The sequence below is a fragment of the Manduca sexta genome, chromosome 28 (assembly GCF_014839805.1).
Source record: "Manduca sexta isolate Smith_Timp_Sample1 chromosome 28, JHU_Msex_v1.0, whole genome shotgun sequence".
NCBI lineage: Eukaryota > Metazoa > Arthropoda > Insecta > Lepidoptera > Sphingidae > Manduca > Manduca sexta.
The window spans coordinates 9,588,989-9,612,359 of NC_051142.1; the positions used below are offsets into that span (position 1 = coordinate 9,588,989).

Below are 23,371 nucleotides of genomic sequence, written 5' to 3' on the forward strand. Positions count from 1 at the left end.
CAAACGGGCGTTCGCCGTTCAGTTTTAGGCTTGAACCACAGATTACATATAATAAGTGACATTGGTTTTTATACTGAGTTTTTATAATTACCTACATATTCATTCACCACTCAGAATCTCACAGAATATTATTATGTTTTAAATACCGTTCAGTAACTGAATTTCAGTTTCGTCGAAAAATGGAATGCATTGGGCACGTTCCAAACGTCAAAGAAACGCATACGTTGCAAACGGATCCAGTCAATTTTATTGGTCCATGTCCCGAATATACTAAAATTTAGCCAATGGTATAGCTATTCTGTATGTGTATTATGTCAGCAAACAAAAACTTCTGTCAAATACGCCGTGTTAAGCTGTCATTGGTGGTTGTGTTTTATCATAAAAATATGAGTTTTTAGGATTATAGATATTCACATAGCACATTTGTAATTTAATTAAAATTCTAAGAAAAGTATGTCCACATTTACATCAATTTATGTAAATGTGGCAATTGTGTTTATTAAAATTAATTAAGTTTACGCCGAAGACTGGTTATTGGTAGAAAATGAAAGTCACCGGTTTCTTGGTTCCTGTAGTTCTTTTAGCTCATTGTTTCATATCAGTTTCTAGTTCAGATATTACTAAAAGCTATGAGAAAAAGTCTAAGTCTGTGACCAGTTTCGTTAGCGCCAAATGGGAAGCTACTCCTATCGTGTTAGAATTGGCTGAATACCTCGCCGCTGAAAGTACAGATTTGTTCTGGTCGTTTGTGGATGGAATAAATTCACTCAAATCTAGTCTAGACGGTTTGGGTAAGTATACAGCATTTATATTATTAATCTACATATATTAGAGAGATTTCTGTGATGTCTGGTAGACAGTTTGCAAACATTGGGCCTATTTACACTGGTTGTAAATTGTGTGGTTATTCATGTAAGATACCTACATTGAAATTATATTTGTAGTTTACTTTACTACATGAGTGAAAAAGTGTATATATATCAATTATTTTCAGAGACTGATAAGGAGGTGTATGATGCATGTATTGGTGTGGCAAGTACATTGCTTGCACCGGCACAGCTCCGCATGGCCAAGCTGTCCCTATCCATGCACACCACATCACCAACTGTACGCATGTTTGATCAAATAGCCACACAAAATGGGGCAAAGGATGTACAGTGTGACTCCTTTGTGGCAATTGCCTCTAGAAAAGTTTGTGATAATGATGCATTGAAGGATTTATTGAAATTATACAACCAGTATGATGCTGTGAGTATAAATGTACCAAGAAGTGTACTCTTTTCATAAATATTTCAAATTTAATCTTTATAAAGTGGAGACTCAATTAACCAAATTCATTGTTGTAAGACATTTGGATAATCAAAAATATTATGTTAGGATAATCAAATGTATAGAAAAAAAAATGTACAGTAGTAGAGTTTATAGCTTTAACTAAGGTTGAATTTCTTTTGTATTCTTGATTCTTGATATCATAATTACTTTTGGTAATTTGTTTTTCATAGAATCCAAACAGTAAAAAAAACAATGGCCAAACCCTCAAATAATATGACAGGATGCACTTGCCTAGCAAAAAAGAATATTCTGTGAATGCATGGATGATATTTTTATAATTGTCTTTTAGGAAGAACACAAACTGGAGACATATCTTTTGGACCATTCATATCCAACTAGTGACAACAAGAGTCTCACAGCTATCTTGTATGGAGAACTTGGTATGAAAGATTTTACTACAAAACACAAAATATTAGCAGCATATGCAGACAAGGGAGCTATTAATTATGTTGTGAGATGGAGTGTGAAGGTTAGTATTATTAACTGATTGCTTTATAATTTGTGTTGTGTTTATCCATCCATATCCAATTGAACTAACTTAATAGGGTACCGGACTCATTTTTGTTCTTAACAATTATAAAATATTTACATAATATAAATTATAACACAGAAGAAATTATTAAAATCTGGTGAAACAATCAACAAGTTATAAGTCTTTGAATTTCGGCGGAAGGGGTAACTAACAAGAAACAGAAAAGAGATAAAATATCCACATGTGACGTCATAGGGAATTACGACGTGTGCGAAAGAAAGAGATGAAGCGATATCCCCACATCCCACCTACTTCTGCACATTACAATATTTTAAATATGAATTACTCGCTCATTTTTTAACGAATTTTTATGCTGTTTTCGCAGAAGTGTTTCTTTTTCGTATTATTATCCATTACATATAGTATAATGTACAAAATCAAGCATAGGCCGGTCCCCTATTGTATTGTAGATTTTCTACAAGTAGAGCATGATGCATTATTATTTAATGTACTATTATTTTATATGATTTTATATTGATTATCATAAAACAAACTGTTGGTTTAGCCACGAGGAAGGCCTAAGCTGCGACTGTCTGGATATGGTGTTGAGTTGCAACTGAAAAGTACAGAATACAAAAGCCAGGATGATTCCACACCCAAAGAGTCTGATGATGGGGATGCACCTACACAATCTGAGGAAGAGGATGAAAATGACCCGCAGAACCAGATAGATGGGTTTAATTTTGGTAAATTAAAGTAAGGGTAATTTCTATTTTCATTCATGTTATGTTCCTTGACATAATATTGTTTCTATAAAACTATTGCATTGTTAATTAATGTTCCAAGTGCTGATATAATTTAGTATAGTAGAATCCAGTTGTAACGAAGGCCAAGGGATTGGTGATATTACATAATAATAACCAGAAGTTGTACTAAACATACAATACATTTTTATAATTTATAATCAAAATACTTAATGTTTGTATTTATTAATACATATTAAGGTGACTAGCAAACACAAAGAATCATTGAAATATGTAAAAATATTTATTTATTTTACATAAGCATACATGGTACTCCTGTGTACTAATAAAAATGAAAATTAGGAACAGTCGCTAAATAAACAGTCTCATCAGTCCGCGATGCATTCGCAAAGGGGGTGCACGGGACGGAGATAGCTTCTGTTACTATTTAATTCGTTTTGTTTGTAAACACGTCAACGCACGTCGTTATAGCCAGACAATTATATGTGGAATTACGGCGTTAAAAGCAGTTGATCATTATAAGCGGAATCGTAATAAACCGCTGTTCTTTCATAGTGGCTCAGTATTAAAACGAAACACATTAAGCCTATAATTACATCGTTAAAACGGTTGGTTGTTATACGCGAAGTCGTACTAAACGGATTAAACTAATATTTCTTTTTTACGAAAAAATCCTGTCTATGTACTTACCTTTATCACAGACTGTTTTCCTACTACCGATACGCCTCCCGGGGATACAAAACACCTGCGACATGTGTGGCTCCTTTCCGCGGTGTGTCCATCTGTTCCCGACACCCTAGACAAGTATATACTACATAAAATAAAGCTCAATATTGTTCAGTTCTTAGATTTTGACTCAAACAAAAGATTTTGTGATACGCCAATGAATATTTGAGCACATATTTAGACAACATTTTTAATAGTTGTTTTATAATCAGTTACCTTATAACTCGCGTCTTCAGTTTTGTTTTTCCAATAACATTTATACAGAATACAGACATGGAAAATCTACAATCTATGATATTTAGAAACATAGGTATATTGTACAAAATTAATTAATTAATAATAGTTTTAGTAACTATTATCATTTAATTAGTGTAGTAAATAAAACCTCTTGTGGCTAGGAACCTGTTCCCTGCTCTTCGAACTCCTCTAGAGCGATTCAGACTTCACTTATCCGAGTCTAGCGAAGAATTGGCGCCACTAAAAGTGTGGCAGATGCAGGCCCTTAGCATGCAGGCCGCCGCCGCCGTAGTGGACGCGAACGACGCGGGCGGCGACGAGGCGCTCAGAGTACTTACTTCGATCGCACAGAACTTTCCCATGCAGGTGAGCCTTGCATGAAAGAATATGTTTCTATGTACTTATTAAAGAATTATAATTTTACATTTAAATTGATTATGTCGGATATTTTTTTTTTTTTACCTTAACTCATAAGTGTAAACGACTATGAAAGCTCTAGTAATAATTAATAGAATTTTCACTACGAATACCAAAGTGCAAATTTAACAGACTAAAGAATTGTTCTATTTTCTCATCTATAGACAAAATCCCTGATTCATGTGAACGTGCCGCGCGCATTCCGCGACGAGGTACTGCACAACCAGGACGTGTGGTCGTCTGCGCTGGGCCTGCGCGCCGCCGAGCCGCTGCTGCTGGTGTCGGGCGCGCAGCACGACGCAGAGGAGGTGGATGTGCTGGCGCTGCTCGCCGCGCTGCGCGACGACGTCGGGCCTATCAACACGCTGCATGCTATGGGTAAGACAATACATGTACTATGCTAATGCATTAAACAAATTACAGTAAAACCCGCTTAATACGAAACCCGCATAATACACCATCTACGTCCGTGCCTGCAACTTGAGGCGGGTTTGCATAAATTTTATTAAGATTAATATTATTATGATTCGTAATCCCTTTGGTAACGTCGTTTTAGTATATGCATATCTTCTTAATATTGTGAACCGCAAAACATTTTAAGGCAGACGAATTTGCGTTTATTTTATTTTATTTATGCCAGATAAATCCTAGTATATATTCAAATGAAAATATGTCTGTAGTGGTTTGCCACTAGCAGCAAGCAAAGAGGGATTTACTGTCTCTGCGTGTGCAAACTCCGATGGTTCAGAAAAGTTATGTTTGCTAGTGATGGGTAAGGCGCAAAATCCAAATTGCTTTAAAATTTAAGTTCGCACTTCGCACCACGAAGGCTGCAAAGTCCGCAAAAATTATAAAACCCGCGATAAAATCCGGAAAATAGTTGAATTTTAACGGTAATGTTATGTTTGTCGAGTTCGAACTTATAAGCTTACCCACATGTTTGTATGGAACTGTTACGGGCGGGTCAGGTGTGGCTTAATAAAAAACAAAAAGTATAAAATAAAACACTGTTTAATTTTAAGAAATATTACAAGAGTATCGCGACCCGATGAAAGTCCGATCCAATTAACTGGCAATTGATGATTAACGCGATTATTTATACTTGAGATTTTAAAATCGGTTTCGCATTGCATCGACAATGGGAAACTCAGCATTTATCTATACTTCTATACTATTATATAAAGCTGAAGAGTTTGTTTGTTTGTTTGTTTGAACGCGCTAATCTCAGGAACTACCGGTCCAAACTGAAAAATTCTTTTTGTTGTTTACATAGCTGTGTGTTAGCAGCTGGTTGTAATGATTATTGTACTTCTCAATGTAGCATGTCAGTAACATAACATGATTGAAACGAATGAGGTCGTAACTTGTAACATTTCGATCTAAAATAAGGTTTTTACTTTTTAATATTATAAATTAGTAGTCTTTGGTCACAGCTTTGCCTGCTTGAAAGAGTCTTCCGGGCTAAAAGTCCCACTATATATTTTCCCGAGAAACAAAGTAGGCTTTTTCTGGATCTGAAACTATTTCCATACGAAATTTTTTGAGCTTATCCCGTTCAGACAGGTAGATAGATGCGACGAAGGAAATAGGGTACCGGACTCATTTTTGTTCTTTACTTTTATCAAATATTTACTTTATATAAATTATAACACAGAAGGAATTTTTAAAATCCGGTAAAAAATCAACAAGTTATAGGTCTTTGAATTTCGGTGGAAGGGGTAATTAACAAGAAACAGAAAAGAGACGAAATATCCACATGTGACGTCATCGGGACTTACGACGCGTGCGAAAGAAAGAGATGTAGCGACAATTTTTATGCAGTTTTCGCAGGAGTACTTCTTTTTCATATTATTAACCATTATATATGGAATAATGGACAAAATCAAGCATAGGCCGGTCCCCTATTGTTGTGAAATATGTTTATTTAAACTTTTTAAAATAAACAATTTCGTCAATCATGATAGTTACAATCTTTAATTGTTTACGCAACGCACGCAGCGGAAGCTCACAAAATGAATGTTTTTTTTTTCGGTCTTGCAACCGTTTTCATTAATACTTCGCTCCTTTGGTCATAGCGTGATGTTATATAGTCTATATATCTTGTAATATATCTTTGTTAAATGGGATAACCGGAACACTAAAAGGATTTTCAATTCGAACCGATGGTTCTTGATTATTACCGCGCTCAAACTAACAAACGAAAAAAAAATTCAGCTTTTTATAATAGTATAGAGTATAGATTATTGTTATTATACGTCGAAATCCTAAATATATCACTTCTTATCTTCCTAATATTATTTATGCCAAAGGGTGTGAAAGTATTGGTATGTCCGTTTGAAGTAAAGGCAGAAAGAACTTGAGGAATTTGGATTAAATTTTGCACACGGGTAGATTATGTTATGTATTATCATATAACCTACTATGTTATGTCTGTAATTTGCACCCATGGCAAGAAATGTACTTTTTAAATAGATGGCATTAGTATTGTATAATAATTTAGGAACTTTTATACCAGGAAAGGCTTAAACTGGTTAATCTCCTGGGTAAATTATAAGGGACCTATCTGAGAAAAAAAAATATTGTACAAAATATTTAATTTAGAAAAACGCAGGTGTAAAATTCGTTGTATTTTGTCAGGACTGTCAAAGAAGTTGATCAATACACTGATGGCCCTTGAACTGGGAGAGACGTTTTCCAAAGAGGAGTATGGGTTGGACATCCGCGACACGTCGATCACGTGGCTCAACGACTTGGAGACTGACGAGCGGTACCGACGGTGGCCCGCCTCCTTTATGGAACTGCTGCGGCCCACCTACCCTGGCATGCTGAGGAATTTAAAGAGGAATATTTATAACTACGTGAGTGTAGTCTAAAATATACATACAAAACATTTTCGAGCCCTTTATCCCTGCAGCGGTAGGCGTAGACGCAACACCCACTTTTTCCCACGTATGTTCCGTCTCATGATCAGACTGGGCCTTAAGTCATATTAGGCACAAATTCTCGACTCTAGGTTTATATTGAGCAAAACAACCTAATATCACATTGTCCGACCTTTTATTCGAGCCTAAGTTCTCTGAGCGGTAGTCGTATCGCGCACTCCATACACAGTTACAGTGAGGCAATATACCTGGTTGCTCAAGGGCCGCAGGGAAAGGTACAGCTGTGAGCCGGTGTAACAGAGGAGTGGTTGCAGGTGATCGTGGTGGACCCGACGTGCGCGCAGTCGGGCGCGCCGCTGCGGCTGGGCGAGACGCTGCTGAAGCACGCGACGCCGGTGCGCGTGGGGCTGGTGCTGGCGCCGAGCCGCCGCCGCGCGCTCGACGCCGCCGTGCGCTCCGCCTTCAACTACATCGCGCAGGAGAAGAACTCGAACAAGGAGGCTTATTATTTTCTCGCTCAGGTATTTGTTGTACTGTATGTTTGTAACGTTATGCTACGTTATTGGTTTTCTCAGAATACTTTATCATAAAAAATATTTTTAATAAATTAGGATACTTATAATGTTACTTTATTCCTAAGAATCTATACAAATCTTTTATAAATGATACACAATATTTTTTTTAAATGGATTGCAACATTCTATCATGGTAAAATGTACTTCACAGTTGTTGAACCCACCTCAAGATGAAATACTGTCTGTGGACATTGTGAAGAAGTATTTGAAAAAGTACGTCAGCAGTAATTCGAATGTAGATGACATCGTTTCCGAAGACTCCGAATACAACTTTGGAAGGCAACTGGCCGAGGAGTTCGTGTCTAAGATTGGATCAGATGTTTATCCACAGGTGAATTATTAAAATATTAGAATTTTATTTCAGAAAGAAATTCACTATAGGAACTATATTGCAGAAAGTTTTTTTAATTTGAATTATTATCACTTTATTACATTGGGTGGTTTAGTCTTCACCCTTAGTTATCGTTTGATGGTGGGTAGATAGTATTGCCATAATATTTTACATATGAAGCATAAGAACATCGTTAGTTTTCACAAGCGGCTTGTACCATGGTCTGGTGGGCCAATAAAATTGAACTCAAACTGTGACGCCTATTTTTTACATGTCCGCTTGTTGCATGGGCGCTGGTTCTTAAATTCCAACCAACCTCAAACATATTGGATAATAAGATGGGAAAAATGTAGATCTTGGAATCATTAAAAGAATAATTTTAGGCCCCTCCCTTTATAAGAAAAATAAGAAAGAATTGTATTAATAAAGTAATAAATAAAAATAAATTAATTAACTTATTAAAAGAGGCAGAAAGGGTAACTTAAATACTTAGAATTTTGTTTATTTTTTAACTTAAGTAGCTGTTAGTTATTGTCATACGCGGATATGAAGGGAAACTTAAATACAAAAAATCATGTCATTCGCAGTTATTATTAGAGATAAATAAACATTCTTTTCTAAATTTTACTTATGTTGGGGGTGCATTCCAGTGTAGCAACATTTTTATTTTGAAGCATTCATTAATTTAAGTGTAATTTTTAAGTAAAAAAGAAATCAAATATGGAGCTCTTTAAAATTAAATGTTCAATTTCAATAAGCTCGTTTTTAAGAGTTCTACCTAATATATATAAATTATGATGATTAACATTTTTGTCGAATAAAAAACAGTTTTTGGACATATTTCAACTAGCAGCTGCAGTCACACAATGGAATGAAGTGTCGTTGCTGTAGCCTCTCAGCCAGCTGCGCGTTATTTAAGTGTATTGATTGCATTTATTACGAAGTAAAGTGAAGTATAATGTCGAGCAGCAATGTATAGTGTGCGGGTGCAGTAGTGATGTTGTTCGTCGCAGGTGTTGGTAAACGGCGTGCCGCTGTCTGACGAGGGCGTGTCGGCGGGCGGCGCGGCGCCGGCGTGGTCGGTGGAGGCGCTGGAGGAGGCGCTGGTGAGCGCGCTGTCGCGCCACACGGGCCGGCTGCAGCGCGCCGTGTTCCGCGGGGAGCTCGTCGACGCGGACGACGCCGTCGCCTACCTCATGAAGCAGCCGCACATCATGCCCAGGTACGCATGTCGCATATCGCGTCAGACGCTTAGTCCCGCCACTTGTGTACAGCGCGTTAACGATTAAAGATATAGATATAAGCAAGGGTCCTGGGTACACTCAATTGATCGGTTTGATATCCACCGCGCCGATATTTAATAGAAAATAATAGAGTAGTAATGTAATAGCTAATTAAAATAGAAATTTGCGATTGAAATCTACACAGATTTTTTTTTTGTGAAATGACTAGTAGTACCTTTTGAGAATATAATACGTTGAATCTTTTTTAGTTTATAACATAATATTGTATTACAATTTCTAAGAGTTGTTATTTTATTCTATCCGTCAGGCTGAACCGTCGCGTGCTCGGCACAGAACCGTCGCAATATTTGGACCTGACTGGTGTTCCTTCATCACCTGATATTTTCTCGGACGACAAAATACACAAACTTGCGCATTTAACAGGTATATTGTGCTTTGTACCATAACATTATTGAAAATGGAAATCCATTGGCACTCCCTGCCTATCCTAATGATGAAAAGGATTCATAATTTGTATTAACTATATGAAATTTAAAGAAAGTTCGTTTTACAGGTCGTGATATTCTAGCTACAGTTTTACCCATTCTAAAATATTTCACAAAAACCAACAAAGCTGAGCAGATCACACAAACTGTATGGGTGGTCGGAGACTTGAACGACAAAGAGTCGAGGGAACTGTTGAGGAACGCCATTACTTTTATGGTAAGTGGAAAGTGATGTCATGATATGTATTTGATTATTGTTTCGCGTAATGTACAGTTATTGGATAGAGTACACATTATAAAAAATAATGGCAAGAAAATATCTTTCATGTCATCAATTGTATGATAAATAATTTACAATTACATATAATAAATGTTAACAGAGGGAATCGGGTGGAATTCGTGTGACTTTCATTCCGAATGTGAACACCACTGCCGGTGTAGACCAGTCGCTGAACAAAGTAGTGGTTGCGGCGCTTATGACGCTTCAGCCCGCTGAAGCTACTAAATACGTCGCACGCCTGCTGGAGGACGAAGGATGCCACGAGAGACAGGACTGCGATATATTGGTGAGAGTTTCGTGGCTTTACAAACATTCGCATTTATAATTATTGATAAATTATATTAGTAAGATTTTAGCTGTGGGACGATGTTGGATATTATTAACTACTATGACTAACTCAATAGAAAGAAAACAGGACAGTATCGGCGTGGCTACGGATTTTCCTTAGGTGGGAGCAAAAAAAGCTTGCCGAATTCAACGAAAGGCCTACACCATACGAGGTCCTGTAAGCGCAAGGCAAGGGCTACTCCCATCTTTGTTCCATCTCTTAGCTACGCCCATGGAGGTCACAGCTAGTGAACTTGTGTATATATGGTTCACAATAATGTGTAAATATTGGACACAAAATGAATATAGTAACGAATGGCAAAGATGTAAGTGATTGTTGTTGTATGGTGGCGGTGCGTGTCGGCAGCCGGAGCTGGTGGGGTCGCTGGAGCGCGCGGCGCGCGTGGTGCGCGCGGCGCTCGCGGTGTGCGCGCGCGGCCTGCGCGTGCGGCCGGCGCAGCGCGCGCTCGTGCACAACGCGCGTCTGCTCGCGCCGCTGCCCAAGGACGAACCCTTCACTGTCGACGACTTCATGCTGCTCGAGCGGTACGTACGCACACACTCACACATATACACATACACTTTACCGACCTATAATTTTTTACTATTTTAAACTTGGTCACTATAGGCTTCCCCCGCGTGAATAGTCCCGCTACAAAAATCCCTAAATTATTGTAGCGATCCATAGCGTCATCTATACGCCAGCGCCACTATTTGAGCAATTAGACTTTAAAATTTTAATATCACCCATTGGAGTAAATCTATACTACTATTATATAAAGCTGAAGAGTTTGTTTGTTTGTTTGCTTGAACGCGCTAATCTCAGGAACTACCGGTCCAAACAGAAAAATTATTTTTGCGTTGGATAGCCCTTTGTTCGTGGAGTGCTATAGGCTATATATCATCACGCTATACCCAATAGGAGCGGAGCAGTAATGGCTAATCTCAAGAATTACCGGCTCAAACTGAAAAAATATTTTTGTGTTGGATAGCCCTTTGTTCCTGGAGTGCTATAGGTTATATATCGTCACGCTATGACCAATAGGAGCGGAGCAGTAATGAAACATGTTGCAAAAACGGGGAAAATTTATTTGTTTTGAGAGCTTCTCTTGCGTGCGCTGCGTAAACGGTTAAAGTTATGCAACAATGATGTATGACGGGATTGTTCCTCTTAAAAAGTTCTACAAAAACATATTATAAAACAAAGTCCCCCGCTGCATCGGTCTGCGCGAACGTGTTAAACTCAAAAACTACCCAACGTATTAGGATAAAATTTGGTATGGAGACAGTTTGAGACCCTGGGAAGAACATAGGCTCCCGGGAAAATATATAGCGCGACTTTTATAACGGAAAACTTTAGCCCGAAAAACTTTATAACGCGGGCGGAGCCGCGGGCAAAAGCTAGTTATGGAAATAAAAGTAGACTGTTGTATGTTAATCCACGACATGATCCATCCATGTACCAAATTTCATTCAAATCTGTTTATTGGTTTCTACTGAAGATAAAATTATGAGTAAAGTTAAAAGTAATATTTTAAACCTAATATTGCATGATTTTACAACACTACTTCATCCATCCCTGATATGGCTTAAATTAAGAATTTTTTATTTAACAAAAGTGTTAAAAACTACATACTGAATTGTGTTTTAATATTTAAATATTTAAGCAATCAAATACATACCTTTGTATTTTTTTATTACAGAAAACAGTAAATTGTTTTGTATTTGAATTTTATAACTTGATATTTTAATGCGAGGTCAGATCGTTAGTTGTAGGTTTGTAGCAGTAAAACCAATTTAACATAATAGTAAGCTTGGTCTCTCGTGCCTAAGATAAGCAACGATTGCAAGGTAAAATAGATAAATAGGTAAATGATGTTGTTTTAGGTTCAGCAACCAGATGTATGGTGACAAACTCTCTGAAGTACTGGACAAAAAAAAGACTAAAAATGATGTTCTTGACGATGATGGTAAGGCATGATGTGTCATTTTATATATTTTTAATGGGTTAAAGTGTTATTATTAAAAACTATAAATCTTAAAAAAATAAGAATTGTATGAAGTACATAACATTATGTCTTGGTTATGTTTGAAGCGTGTGGTGTGTGTTGTTACAGAAGAGGAGACGTTGTCGATATCTCGCGATGTGCGGCTGCAGCTGGTGTCGGTGCTGGCGGGGCGCAGTCCGCGCACGCGCACGGCGCTGCCCGCCGGCCTGCGCACGCAACACTCGCTCGTCGACCTGCCGCCCCTCTATCCCGACGAAGCCGCTGTAGAGGTACTCACCATACTCTGCTTTAACTTCTGATTTTCGTGAGATGTTTAAATCATGTTTATTTAAACAATTAAGTGATAAATTAATCGCGAAGTGTTATAATATCCGTATCATTGTATCATTGTGATAAATTCATGTTAAAAGTTTTCAATACATTTTTTATAACACAAAATGTAATTATTTAATTAAGAGTTACACAAACCGTATTAGTTAATGCATTAATTACAGCTATCGTCAGTATATATGGTCGTAAAAATATGAATTCAGTTGTTGCATATCTACTAGTCTTATTTATATATAAGAAAGGGATGTGTAAGGTGGTCTTTGACAACTGTGTTTGTGGTTAGATCGTAGCAGTGTTGGACCCCGCGTCGAGCGCGGCGCAGCGCCTCGCGCCCGTGCTGCTGGTGCTGCGGCGCGTCGTCAACTGCCGCATCAAGCTGTTCCTCAACCCCCAGGATAAGAACTCAGATATGCCGCTGAAGAGGTTAGTGCTTAGCAGTCGATTCACATTCGTGCTCTTACGATATCTGTTCTAAATTCAAATAGGTATTAATTATGAGTCATTTCATACTAATGAAGGCTGTAGACATTTCCATTAGGATCCTTTAGTGTATTTTACTTGCATTGGAAAACGGCAGTTTGCAGGAGACTACAAAAATAAGTAATTATATGAGTGGATTGTGGCTAACAAGGTATACTTGTCTATGGCAGTTTCTACCGGTTCGTGCTGGAGCCGGAGCTGCAGTTCTCGAGCAGCGGGTCACTGAGCGGTGGCGCGCTGGCGCGATTCTCTCGGCTGCCGCACGCACCGCTGCTGTCAATGGAGCTGCGCACGCCGTCCAACTGGCTTGTCGAGTGCGTGCGCTCTGTATACGACCTCGACAACATCCGACTCGCCGACGTGGACACCCTCGTGCACAGGTATTTTCTTTATGGCGGCTCTATCTCTAGCCTCGTTTTTGATTCCCTCTTTCTCTCTTTGCTGTTGTATAAAAGCGATGAAATTCTTTCGGTAGTACCATAATTTCGGTAAAACAAAATTATAATTATTTTAAGCCTTTAATTATATATATCTTTTGCTCCGCGTAACCCTCTTCAATAGGACTTCATATTGAAATTGAAAAGATTATAATTATTTTTTAAAGTGAGTTTGAGCTGGAGTACTTGTTGCTGGAAGGACACGCCTGGGATACCACTCTGGGCACTCCGCCACGCGGCTTGCAACTCATACTAGGCACCAGGGAAAAACCGGAGCGGATGGACACCATCGTAATGGCCAATCTCGGCTACTTCCAACTCAAGGCTAACCCTGGCGCTTGGATTTTGCGTCTTAGACCGGGACGATCTGAAGAAATATATGAGATTGTGGGGTAAGTACTGAGAGGAATTATTATAGAGCAAGGTTGTGCTAAAAGAACAATAATTTCATGAGTTTTGAACTGCTTATTGTTTGCGTTCGGTCTAATTTGTTGAAGACGCGAAAGTGCCGAAAGGCGTTAAAAAATGAGTGATGATTTGAAGATAAAAGATTGTTTTGACTCATGGTATAATGTAGTCACATTAATAAGCCAATCTTGATAACGATTAATCAATCAATTACAAAAAGCTTAAAACATTTTATGCTATTTTATCACATCCCATTACACACTTCTTTCCCTTGTTATGGACCGCGGGCGCACCTTGTACAGATATTGTGATATATTTTGATGTTGTAGATTACAAAACTACTTTTTTTACAGTCACGAAAATACAGATACTCCGGCCGGCAGTGAGGATATCCAAGTGCTGATGAGCTCGTTCCGCAGCCACGTGATCAAACTGCGAGTGAACAAGAAAGCTGACAAACAACACCTCGACCTGTTAGTTGAAAACGACGAAAAGAACTCCGGCGGCATTTGGAACTCTATCGCTAGGTGAGTGTCAACGATACAAGATAATATCGATTCGATCTTTCGGCTTTTTAGATCCACTGGAATAATGCGTACAATAAAATTTATACACAAAGGCGCGTATTATCTATCTATACTTCTATACTATTATATAAAGCTGTCAAGTTTGTTTATTCGTTTGAACGCGCTAATCACAAAAATAACTGCTTAGAGTTGAAAAAATATTTTACTGTTGAATAGCTCATTTATCGATGAAGGCTTTAGCTATATATAATTTCACTCTATGACCAATAGGAGCTGAGCATCAACGAAAATTGTTGCAAAATCGGGGACAAAATTAATCCTTTTGAGACTTCCGTCGCGTGTGCTACGCAAACGGTTAAAGTTACGTAAAAAATATGTATGACGGAATTGTTCCCCTTAAAACATTCTAAAAAATAAACATATTATAAAGCAAAGCCCCCGGCCGCATTTGCCCGCCCGTCTGAACGCGATAAACTCAAAAACTACCCAACGGATTGCGATGCAAATTGTTATGGAGATAGTTTGAGACCCTGGAAACATTTATAGTTTACTTTCTGAGGAAAATATAGCGGGACTGTTATTACAGAAAAGCTTTTTCATGCGGCTCGAGCAAAAGCAAGTATTTCTATAGATTGGAGACCGAAAATATATTATAGATTAATTGATACAGTTTATAGTGCTACTCGTGGAGACGGCACCAACATCCGCCTTTCAGGGCCACAAGCGTATGTGACAGTATGTGATGTTATTTTTAGCTCATTCGGCGGCGGCGAGGAACAAGAAACCTCGGACGAGACAATCAACGTGTTCTCGGTTGCGTCGGGACATCTCTACGAGCGCTTCCTCCGGATCATGATGTTGTCGGTGCTCAAACACACCAAGTCGCCGGTCAAGTTCTGGTTCCTTAAAAATTATCTCAGTCCATCGCTGAAGGTAATGTGTTCACATATTTTCATATTAATTACTTATTATATTACGAAAATATTTTTATTATGCAAAAATATTAAATCACACAATTTAAATATGCCTAGGGTTTAAATATGTACCCCTATCCAATACCTAATTTAATAGGGGACCGGCCTATGCTTGATTTTGTACATTATTCTATATGTAATGGTTAATAATACGAAAAAGAAGCACTCCTGCGAAAACTGCATCACAATTGGTTAAAAAATGAGCGAGTAATTTATATTTAAAATATTGTAACGTGCAGAAGTGGGCGCGATGTGGGGATATCGCTTCATCTCTTTTTTCGCACGCGTCGTAATTCCCGATGACGTCACATGTGGATATTTCGTCTCTTTTCTGTTTCTTGTTAATTACCCCTTCCACCGAAATTCAAAGACTTATAACTTGTTGATTTTTTTCCGGATTTTAATAATTCCTTCTGTGTTATATTTTATATTATGTAAATATTTGATAATAGTAAAGAACAAAAATGAGTCCGGTACCCTATTTTGAATTCCTTTGGAAAGATTTAGCAAGAGGATTAAGAATATAAAGAAGAATTAACTTTGTGAATATATCTACGCTTAGAACTAGACATAATACATGAATAATGTAAATTAGTGTCGAATATATTAAATGTATGTCCGAGCAGGACATCCTACCGTACATGGCGCAAGAGTACGGGTTCGAGTACGAGCTGGTGCAGTACCAGTGGCCGCGCTGGCTGCAGCGGCAGCGCGACCGCCAGCGCACCATCTGGGGTTACAAGATACTCTTCCTGGACGTGCTGTTCCCGCTGCAAGTCAAGAAAATCATATTCGTCGACGCCGATCAGGTTGGTGGCATCTTGTTAAGTATATCACTCGAATCTACAGTTGCATCTTACTTGATATATAAACATAAATACTCTCCGTCATTCCCCTTTCTAGTAAATTGATACCTATATACTTCATTGGTCAATTTTAGAATCCTATGCAGGCATTACACTTTTGAGTCAACTCATTGTTATTTTCCTAGATTGTACGAGCTGATTTAAAAGAGTTAGTCGATTTGGACTTGGGAGGAGCGCCTTACGGGTACACACCATTCTGTGACAGCAGGAAAGAAATGGAAGGTTTCAGGTTCGGAAAATATTAATTTCTAAATGCTCCTAATTGTTTTTATAATAACATAACAATATATTACATTTTTATAATATGTGGCTGTGTTAAAGCAGTTAGTAAATATTGTCGTTTTTGAAAGGCTGTGTTTATCTATTTCTATTTTTTATTAATAATTATTAAATACAAATTACCTTTAATTTATATTATTATTATCAGCTTTTTTTATTGAACAGGTTCTGGAAGCAAGGTTACTGGCGCAACCACCTGCAGGGCCGGAGCTACCACATCAGCGCGCTGTACGTTGTAGACCTGAAGCGGTTCCGACGCATCGCGGCCGGAGACCGCCTGCGCGGACAGTACCAAGCGCTCAGCCAGGACCCCAACAGCTTGTCCAATCTCGGTAATTGACTCATGCTGTTTTATGCGCTTGCCTAGTTCATAAACCAAGTTTTAGGTTAGCTAGTTATTGATCAACGGCCAATTACAATAAACTTTTTCAACCGCTATCTTAGAATCGACTGTGAAGGTCTTTGTCTGACATGCTTATTTTCTGAATGACTTACATTGTTTGCTTTATCCTTTGATCTGCAATTAGGGATGTTGATCGTCTATTGCTGCTAATAATTAATAAAGATTTCGTTATAAGTATACCTTCTAATGTTTTATTGATAACGTAAATATTAAAGGAGGAATTAATCTATAATATATTTTCAGACCAAGACTTGCCGAATAATATGATTCATCAAGTAGCAATCAAGTCGTTACCTCAAGAATGGTTGTGGTGTGAGACGTGGTGCGACGACAACTCCAAGAGTTACGCTAAGACTATTGATTTGGTATGTTGTGTGTCCATACATACCACTATTGGTATTAAGTTAGATTTCGATATTTACCTTCTTTGACAATAATCTGACATTCATTTGAGAGTGAGACAGTTTTTACCTCAGAACAAGAACAAGCATAGAAGTAACACTATGACATTCGACTGTACTCTGTCTTTGACAGCAAGAAATTTAATTGTGTTGCGATCCCTTCTGACATCTTACCGATATCGATAGATGCTTTGTCTATCGGCTATGGTAAATTCACAGACCTGCTAAAATAAACACTTTCGGTCAGTCAACTACAAACCGTTGCAAAATGCTATTTTAGATAAAGGTTAAAAAAAAGATATCAAAACCCTAATTTGGTATTCAAGTACCAAATGAGGTCTGGGTATATAAAAGCACTCGTGAAGAAGCTGTTAATTTACAATAAACTATAGAACTACCAGCTTTCTTCGAGCTAAATTTTATCCAATTTTCATTTGCTATTTACAGCAGTTTCCATGCCTTCCCAAACGTCATTCACACAAAAATGGTTTAGCATTTAGATTATTAAATTAAGAAAATATTAGAAATTTCGGAAGCAATGGAAACCGCTGTAAGTAACAAACAAGAAATCGGCCAGAATTTCGTCTAGGAGAAAGCCAGTATGCCTTCTGTTCTTTTTTGACTTTCTTAGCAATTAAAAGATACCCAAGAGGTGTGATTGACAGAAGCTACTAAAATGGGACAGTAAAATTAAAACACAGCGGTATCATTCATGTCATATATGTTTGATAACTTATTTCAATGTTAATAAAACTTTGTCGAAATGCTTAGAGCAAACACGGTGCTGTTTTTTTCAATGCCAATTGGGACGACCTATGGAAACGATCCATTTTTGCCTCATAGCATCATCTGTGGGGAATCTGCAATGAAACACATTGTATGAAACACACTATGAAAATCAGATAGTTTCCTCGACCCCAGCCTTCGCGCACGGTTTCCAAGTGGCTTTTACCACTACACCACCGTACACTGAAAGCAAAAGGCAAATTATGCAAAATAGTAAACTACAATATACTAACATCTATGTTATCGACAGAATATGCAGCACAACACTATTGAACACAACTACGTAAATTGGTAAAAATGAAAAATACATAATAATGACTGGATCGAATGGCCAACAGCAGATTATAATATGACTACAGCATAATAAAGTATAATTAATAACACTTTTTGCACTTATGTACAGGGTTTAAGCGAATATATTAGGTTTTTTGTTTACTCACCGATTGAAGCTGATGATTTCAATTTCATTTTCTTTACGAGAAGAGTGAGATTTACACCCTACAATAACGCAAGCCATTGCTTGTTCCTAGGGCTATATTTTACTTAAACAGCACTGTGTATTTATTAAAATTAACAACAAAAATATTACACAACATATAACCACTTTTGAAAAGCACGCGTTGAAGTATAACGTAACTAAATTGTGTGGGCGCGTTTGTGACATTGTTTTGAGATTGGCAAATTGGAACATTTGACATTTTATTTGCTTTTTAATTCGGCATCATAAAGATGACCAAAGGTAACCATTTGATTATTTTAAAGTGTACGCAAGCCGACCTTAGCAACATAATATTTGTCTCGTTCTTTTCAACGGTTTTGGCCTATTTGAAAAAATAGGATAAGTATATGAGGGTAATTTAGATTCCTTCTATGCTTGTTCTTGTTCTGAGGTTTTTACACTTGAGCCGTAAGTTGGTTTATTAAAATCTTTTATGTACAAATTTCATCTGATCTCAGAGTCCGCATAACATATTTTTTTGTTTCATTCTGATATGGATTGCCTTAATTGGCTATTTGACAGTTGTAATAACAAAATATGAAATATAAATAGGATAATGTAGCTAGTTATATTTCATATTTTATTATTACAACTGTTATGCTGCATGTTAAGCTCATACCAAAACAATTACACGGTATTTTTTTTTCCATTAATGTTAATTGATAATATTTTATTTTAATTCAAAATAAAATTGCAATTTTCATCTCTTGAATATAAGAACCGACACGTGTACGATGCTATGATTTAGCCACGTGTGGCGTGAAATTATACATTTTACGTCAGATTCTAGTGTGATTTTAGTAGTAACTTGTTTTGTTCATTTAATAATATGACGTCACGGCTCAAGCCGTGACTGACTTCGCGTGACATTTCAAATCATTGAGAGGAAATGTGTTTTTTTTTTCTTTCTGTTATATGTGTTATAGTTTTTCGACAATAGATAGAATATAATCTGTTAATACATTTTTACGAAAACTGTCGAGTAGTCAATTATCCAAAACATTTAGGTTTTTTTTTTTTTTTTTTTGTTTTCGCGGAGAAAGTGCCTTATTACTACCGCCCAGCCTTCGTGGGGGGCGACTGAGCGGTTATGCTGGGGTAACCGTGCCTTACGGACCGGCGTTAAGCCACCCGGATTTGATGATGACCTTCGGGCGACCGCCGGGCCGAGTCCCTAACCCTATATACAACTTAACCTATGTACGGCCTACCAGCTAAAACTCCGCGGTGGCCCTCTTCGGCGCATTAGGGACGGCTGCGGGCTTCCTCTGACGTTGAAGTGTCTAGTCTGCGACCGCAGCCGCCCCTGCGCGGTGCCGCCTTGCGGCCCGACTCCTATGGGGGGGGGGGGGGGTGCTCTGAAGCCCCCGCGCACCGAAGGACGCCCTCGGCGTCTACGGCAGTGTGAGGCCAACAGCACACTGCCGTCCATCCCAGGAGTCAACCGAAAGATGTGCAAAAATGCACTAGGGCGGACAGCCCCCTGCTGCCCGCCGATGACCCCCTTCGTGGCCCCTATTAGTCGCCTCTTACGACAGGCAGGGGATACCGTGGTGGAATTCTCCAAACGCCCCCATTCCACAGGGCGGTTTTTAATAAACCTACCATTGTGTCGTTATTTACGAGTGAGTAGAAAGAGTTGTTTACAACAGTTATATTGAGCTAAAGCGCCATGGACTATAAACTAGATTTATCTAACGCGATATTTTGTTCATTATAATATTTTGTAGCCAGTGTACATAATAAGACTGTAGCTACTGGACATAATAAGACTTAACTTTTCATGTCTTAGGATGGCGAGCGCAGTGGAATACCAAATATTACTTTGTAATTCTTGAATTGATCATTCCCATCAACAGTAGAAACAACATCCAACACCTTGGTGTTGGATGTTGTTTCTACTGTTGATGGGCGGGCGTAGTGCTTACCATCAGACGAACGGCAAGCTCGTCTCGTCATTTAAAGCAATAAAACAAAACTATTGTATAACATCTATTTTATACGCTATAGGAGCGCTATTGATATGGCGTATGTGTTTTAACTGGAAGCATGCTATATCTCATATAATATCTTAAAGAGCTTGCACTGCCACGCGGTGACGAACTGAATTGTGATCCGTAATCACGTGCAGGGCTAACCTATTTAGTTCACGTACAATTTACCTTCGTTATGTACGTAGTTTCGCACGTAATTGCAACGGCAAGTGGAACGCGATATAGTGGAAGCCATTTTTTATGTGTACGTATCGCGCTAAGAGGTACGTTAGCGACGGCAGCGAGTAGTAACGCACGAGGTGTCGTTGTAGTGCAACAACCCGATGACGAAGGAGGCGAAGCTGTCGGCGGCGATGCGCATCGTGCCGGAGTGGCGCGCGTACGACGACGAGCTGCGCGCGCTGCAGGCGCGGGTGCGGCGCGGGCTGTACCAGGGCGCCGACCACGACCAGGTCACGCTATGTACCACTACCTTGTTACTGTGTCTATGTGTAAACACTATAATCTATAAATATTTCTTTTAAAATAAAACGTATTACACGTTTGTTATATTAATTTCAAAGTTCTAGTAAGCATCTTACCCGGCCATACGGGTTCTTTACGTAGCAATTTGTATTAATGTGAATGTTTATTTTCAACAACTGCATTCATCATCTTATTATTTTCTGTTTACAGGAAGTTGAAGTTAACCAGGAAGATCTTACGTCAACTTCAAATCAAGAAAGTAAGTTTATCTATTATACCTTTTACATACTTACGCTTTCGCTTCCCGGCTCAAAGAAGCAGCATCCACTTTTCGCAATGGTTATTTTCCATCCTATAAAGTGATATGGACTCAAACCTCATCACACCCCATCACATATGTTTATTTTTTTGAAGAGAGCTTAAACTGGTCTTAATTAAGTTTTCTACTGAAGCCTTACATAGAAGGATGTCATGTCATTGTAGTAATATTACTTTTGATTATCCATTTATAATTTTTTGTTTTGTTACAGAACAACACCATGAGAAACATGTTGAGTTATGATGAACTAAAGTGAACAATAGTTTAATATTATACAATAATTCCAAATTTGTTGATTGGTGTGCGTGTCGACGTTGAGTGAATGAACCAGTGATTGATTACATACTAAGCTCAATGGTGTACCTATAGATACTATACTTTAGCAGTTTATTAACACTACATTTTCGTTTGCATAGTATAATTATTAATTTCACTTTTTCTTGCCCACTGAATATTATGTGATGCAAAATATAACATTCAAATGATACGCTTGATTGGTATCTTAACATCTTGTTTTAAATCAGTGAATAAATAGTGAAGAAATAAGTTGGACTGTAGTTGCCAGAAGATGTTTTTTCGTTTTTGTGCATATCATATTAATTATATGAAATTTTTGATTTAGGAATAACTGATGTAATGTGTATCTTAAACACTGAGGTATTTACACATTGCTTGAGTGCTCGACTTAACAAAGTAGATCAGTTCGGATACGTACACAGGTTTGCGCGCGCACAGAATTACACTCGTAAATATATGGCGCACGGCATGACGTCACATTAACTAGCCAATCACGACGCTTAATAATGCGATCAATGACATTACGACTGGCTTAGATGGCACAGAAATCCTATTGATTATCGAAATCCGGAAATTACTGAATTACACAATTATAAAGGTGGTTATACATGTTATGATGACTTAATTGTAACACATCGTTTATTACAACATGTGCCGGTGCCATTATTCTATAAATCTTTTGTAAAAAGTCCCACTGAACTTTTCTCTATTTGCAGCACGTCTCTCTATGCATTTACATTATAAGAAAAAGTGATATGATTTTCACCGTTTTGTATGTGATATAATGGCTTGATTTTGTTTTAGAATGCTTGGCGTCTCCGGACATATCGTTTTATTTTTTTATTGAATTTGTTAATTATAATTACCTATTTCATTTTGTGATTTTTTCCTATATGTTAATAGTGAATTGGAGAATTGGTTCATGATTATGTATGTCATGTCAGTAAGAATGTGCAACAAATAGCCTTGCGTCTTTATACAAAATCTTTTAGGTCGATTTTAGTGCTATTTCTATTTATAACATACGCCGTGTGATCTAAAAATAGTGATCATTAAATAACCTGTATAAAATAGTTTGTTTTGCCTAACAATTTCATACAAACTGTAAATAAATTCCGTAAAAGTAATACTATGTTGTTATTAAATCCTGTTTCCTAAATAGTCCATTGAAAAGTTACATTTGGGGTTGCGTTTTTTAGAGGACGCAATTTTATTTTTTTGAAGTGTAGGGGGGTCAGCTAAAACCAAGTTTGTGGGGTCGCCACCCTTGTCCCATGGCCGCCATCTTGAAAATAGGGGTTGAAATGGTTTTACGATGTATCTCTTAAACTATTTATCAGACAAAAAAAAATTATAAACATTTTTTGTTGCAAATTAAATTCTCTACAACTTTGGTCCAGTAACTTTTGCCGTAGAACTATAAATAAAAAAGTTATAAGCGAAAATGTTAAGAAATTCAATGTTAAGCAATGTCCATTGCAACGTGATCAGAACGTGTGTTTATAAAGTTCATAATACTTTTTGTACTCTCATTACGTACAACACAAACCCGCGGTTGTCGGCTTGTACGCGAATTACTTGGATCCTGAATCGCTTCGGCACAGATGAAGCAATTGTTCACATAATCAAAGTCTGGCTCTGGAGCTTCTGAAACTGGCGATAAACTACTGAAGCTGCTGCTGCAACGACGAACAACATTATCGGTTCGATTGTCCACGTAATAACAATAACACGCAATATGTACAGTAACTTCCGAAACAGTTCGTAAAAAAATGTTTTTGTGAACAATTGCTTCATCTGTGCCGAAGCGATTCAGGATCCAAGT

At 37.9% G+C, this 23,371-nt stretch overlaps 1 protein-coding gene across 1 annotated transcript; it reads left to right on the forward strand.

The window, feature by feature from the left end:
- Positions 1-205: 205 nt before the first annotated feature.
- LOC115445088 (UDP-glucose:glycoprotein glucosyltransferase) lies at positions 206-22,673 on the forward strand. The gene is made up of 28 exons (XM_030171175.2): positions 206-791; positions 995-1,248; positions 1,622-1,801; positions 2,370-2,560; positions 3,693-3,897; positions 4,113-4,326; positions 6,586-6,806; positions 7,145-7,351; positions 7,557-7,736; positions 8,750-8,958; positions 9,288-9,403; positions 9,534-9,682; positions 9,846-10,031; positions 10,440-10,618; positions 11,960-12,042; positions 12,190-12,350; positions 12,695-12,834; positions 13,062-13,271; positions 13,496-13,720; positions 14,090-14,263; positions 15,019-15,196; positions 15,864-16,046; positions 16,229-16,332; positions 16,548-16,714; positions 17,029-17,150; positions 20,777-20,917; positions 21,141-21,189; positions 21,461-22,673. Exons 1-28 carry the CDS (start codon positions 545-547, stop codon positions 21,490-21,492), a joined length of 4,707 nt encoding a protein of 1,568 aa, XP_030027035.2. The 5' UTR covers positions 206-544; the 3' UTR covers positions 21,493-22,673.
- The last annotated feature ends 698 nt before the right edge of the window (positions 22,674-23,371 follow it).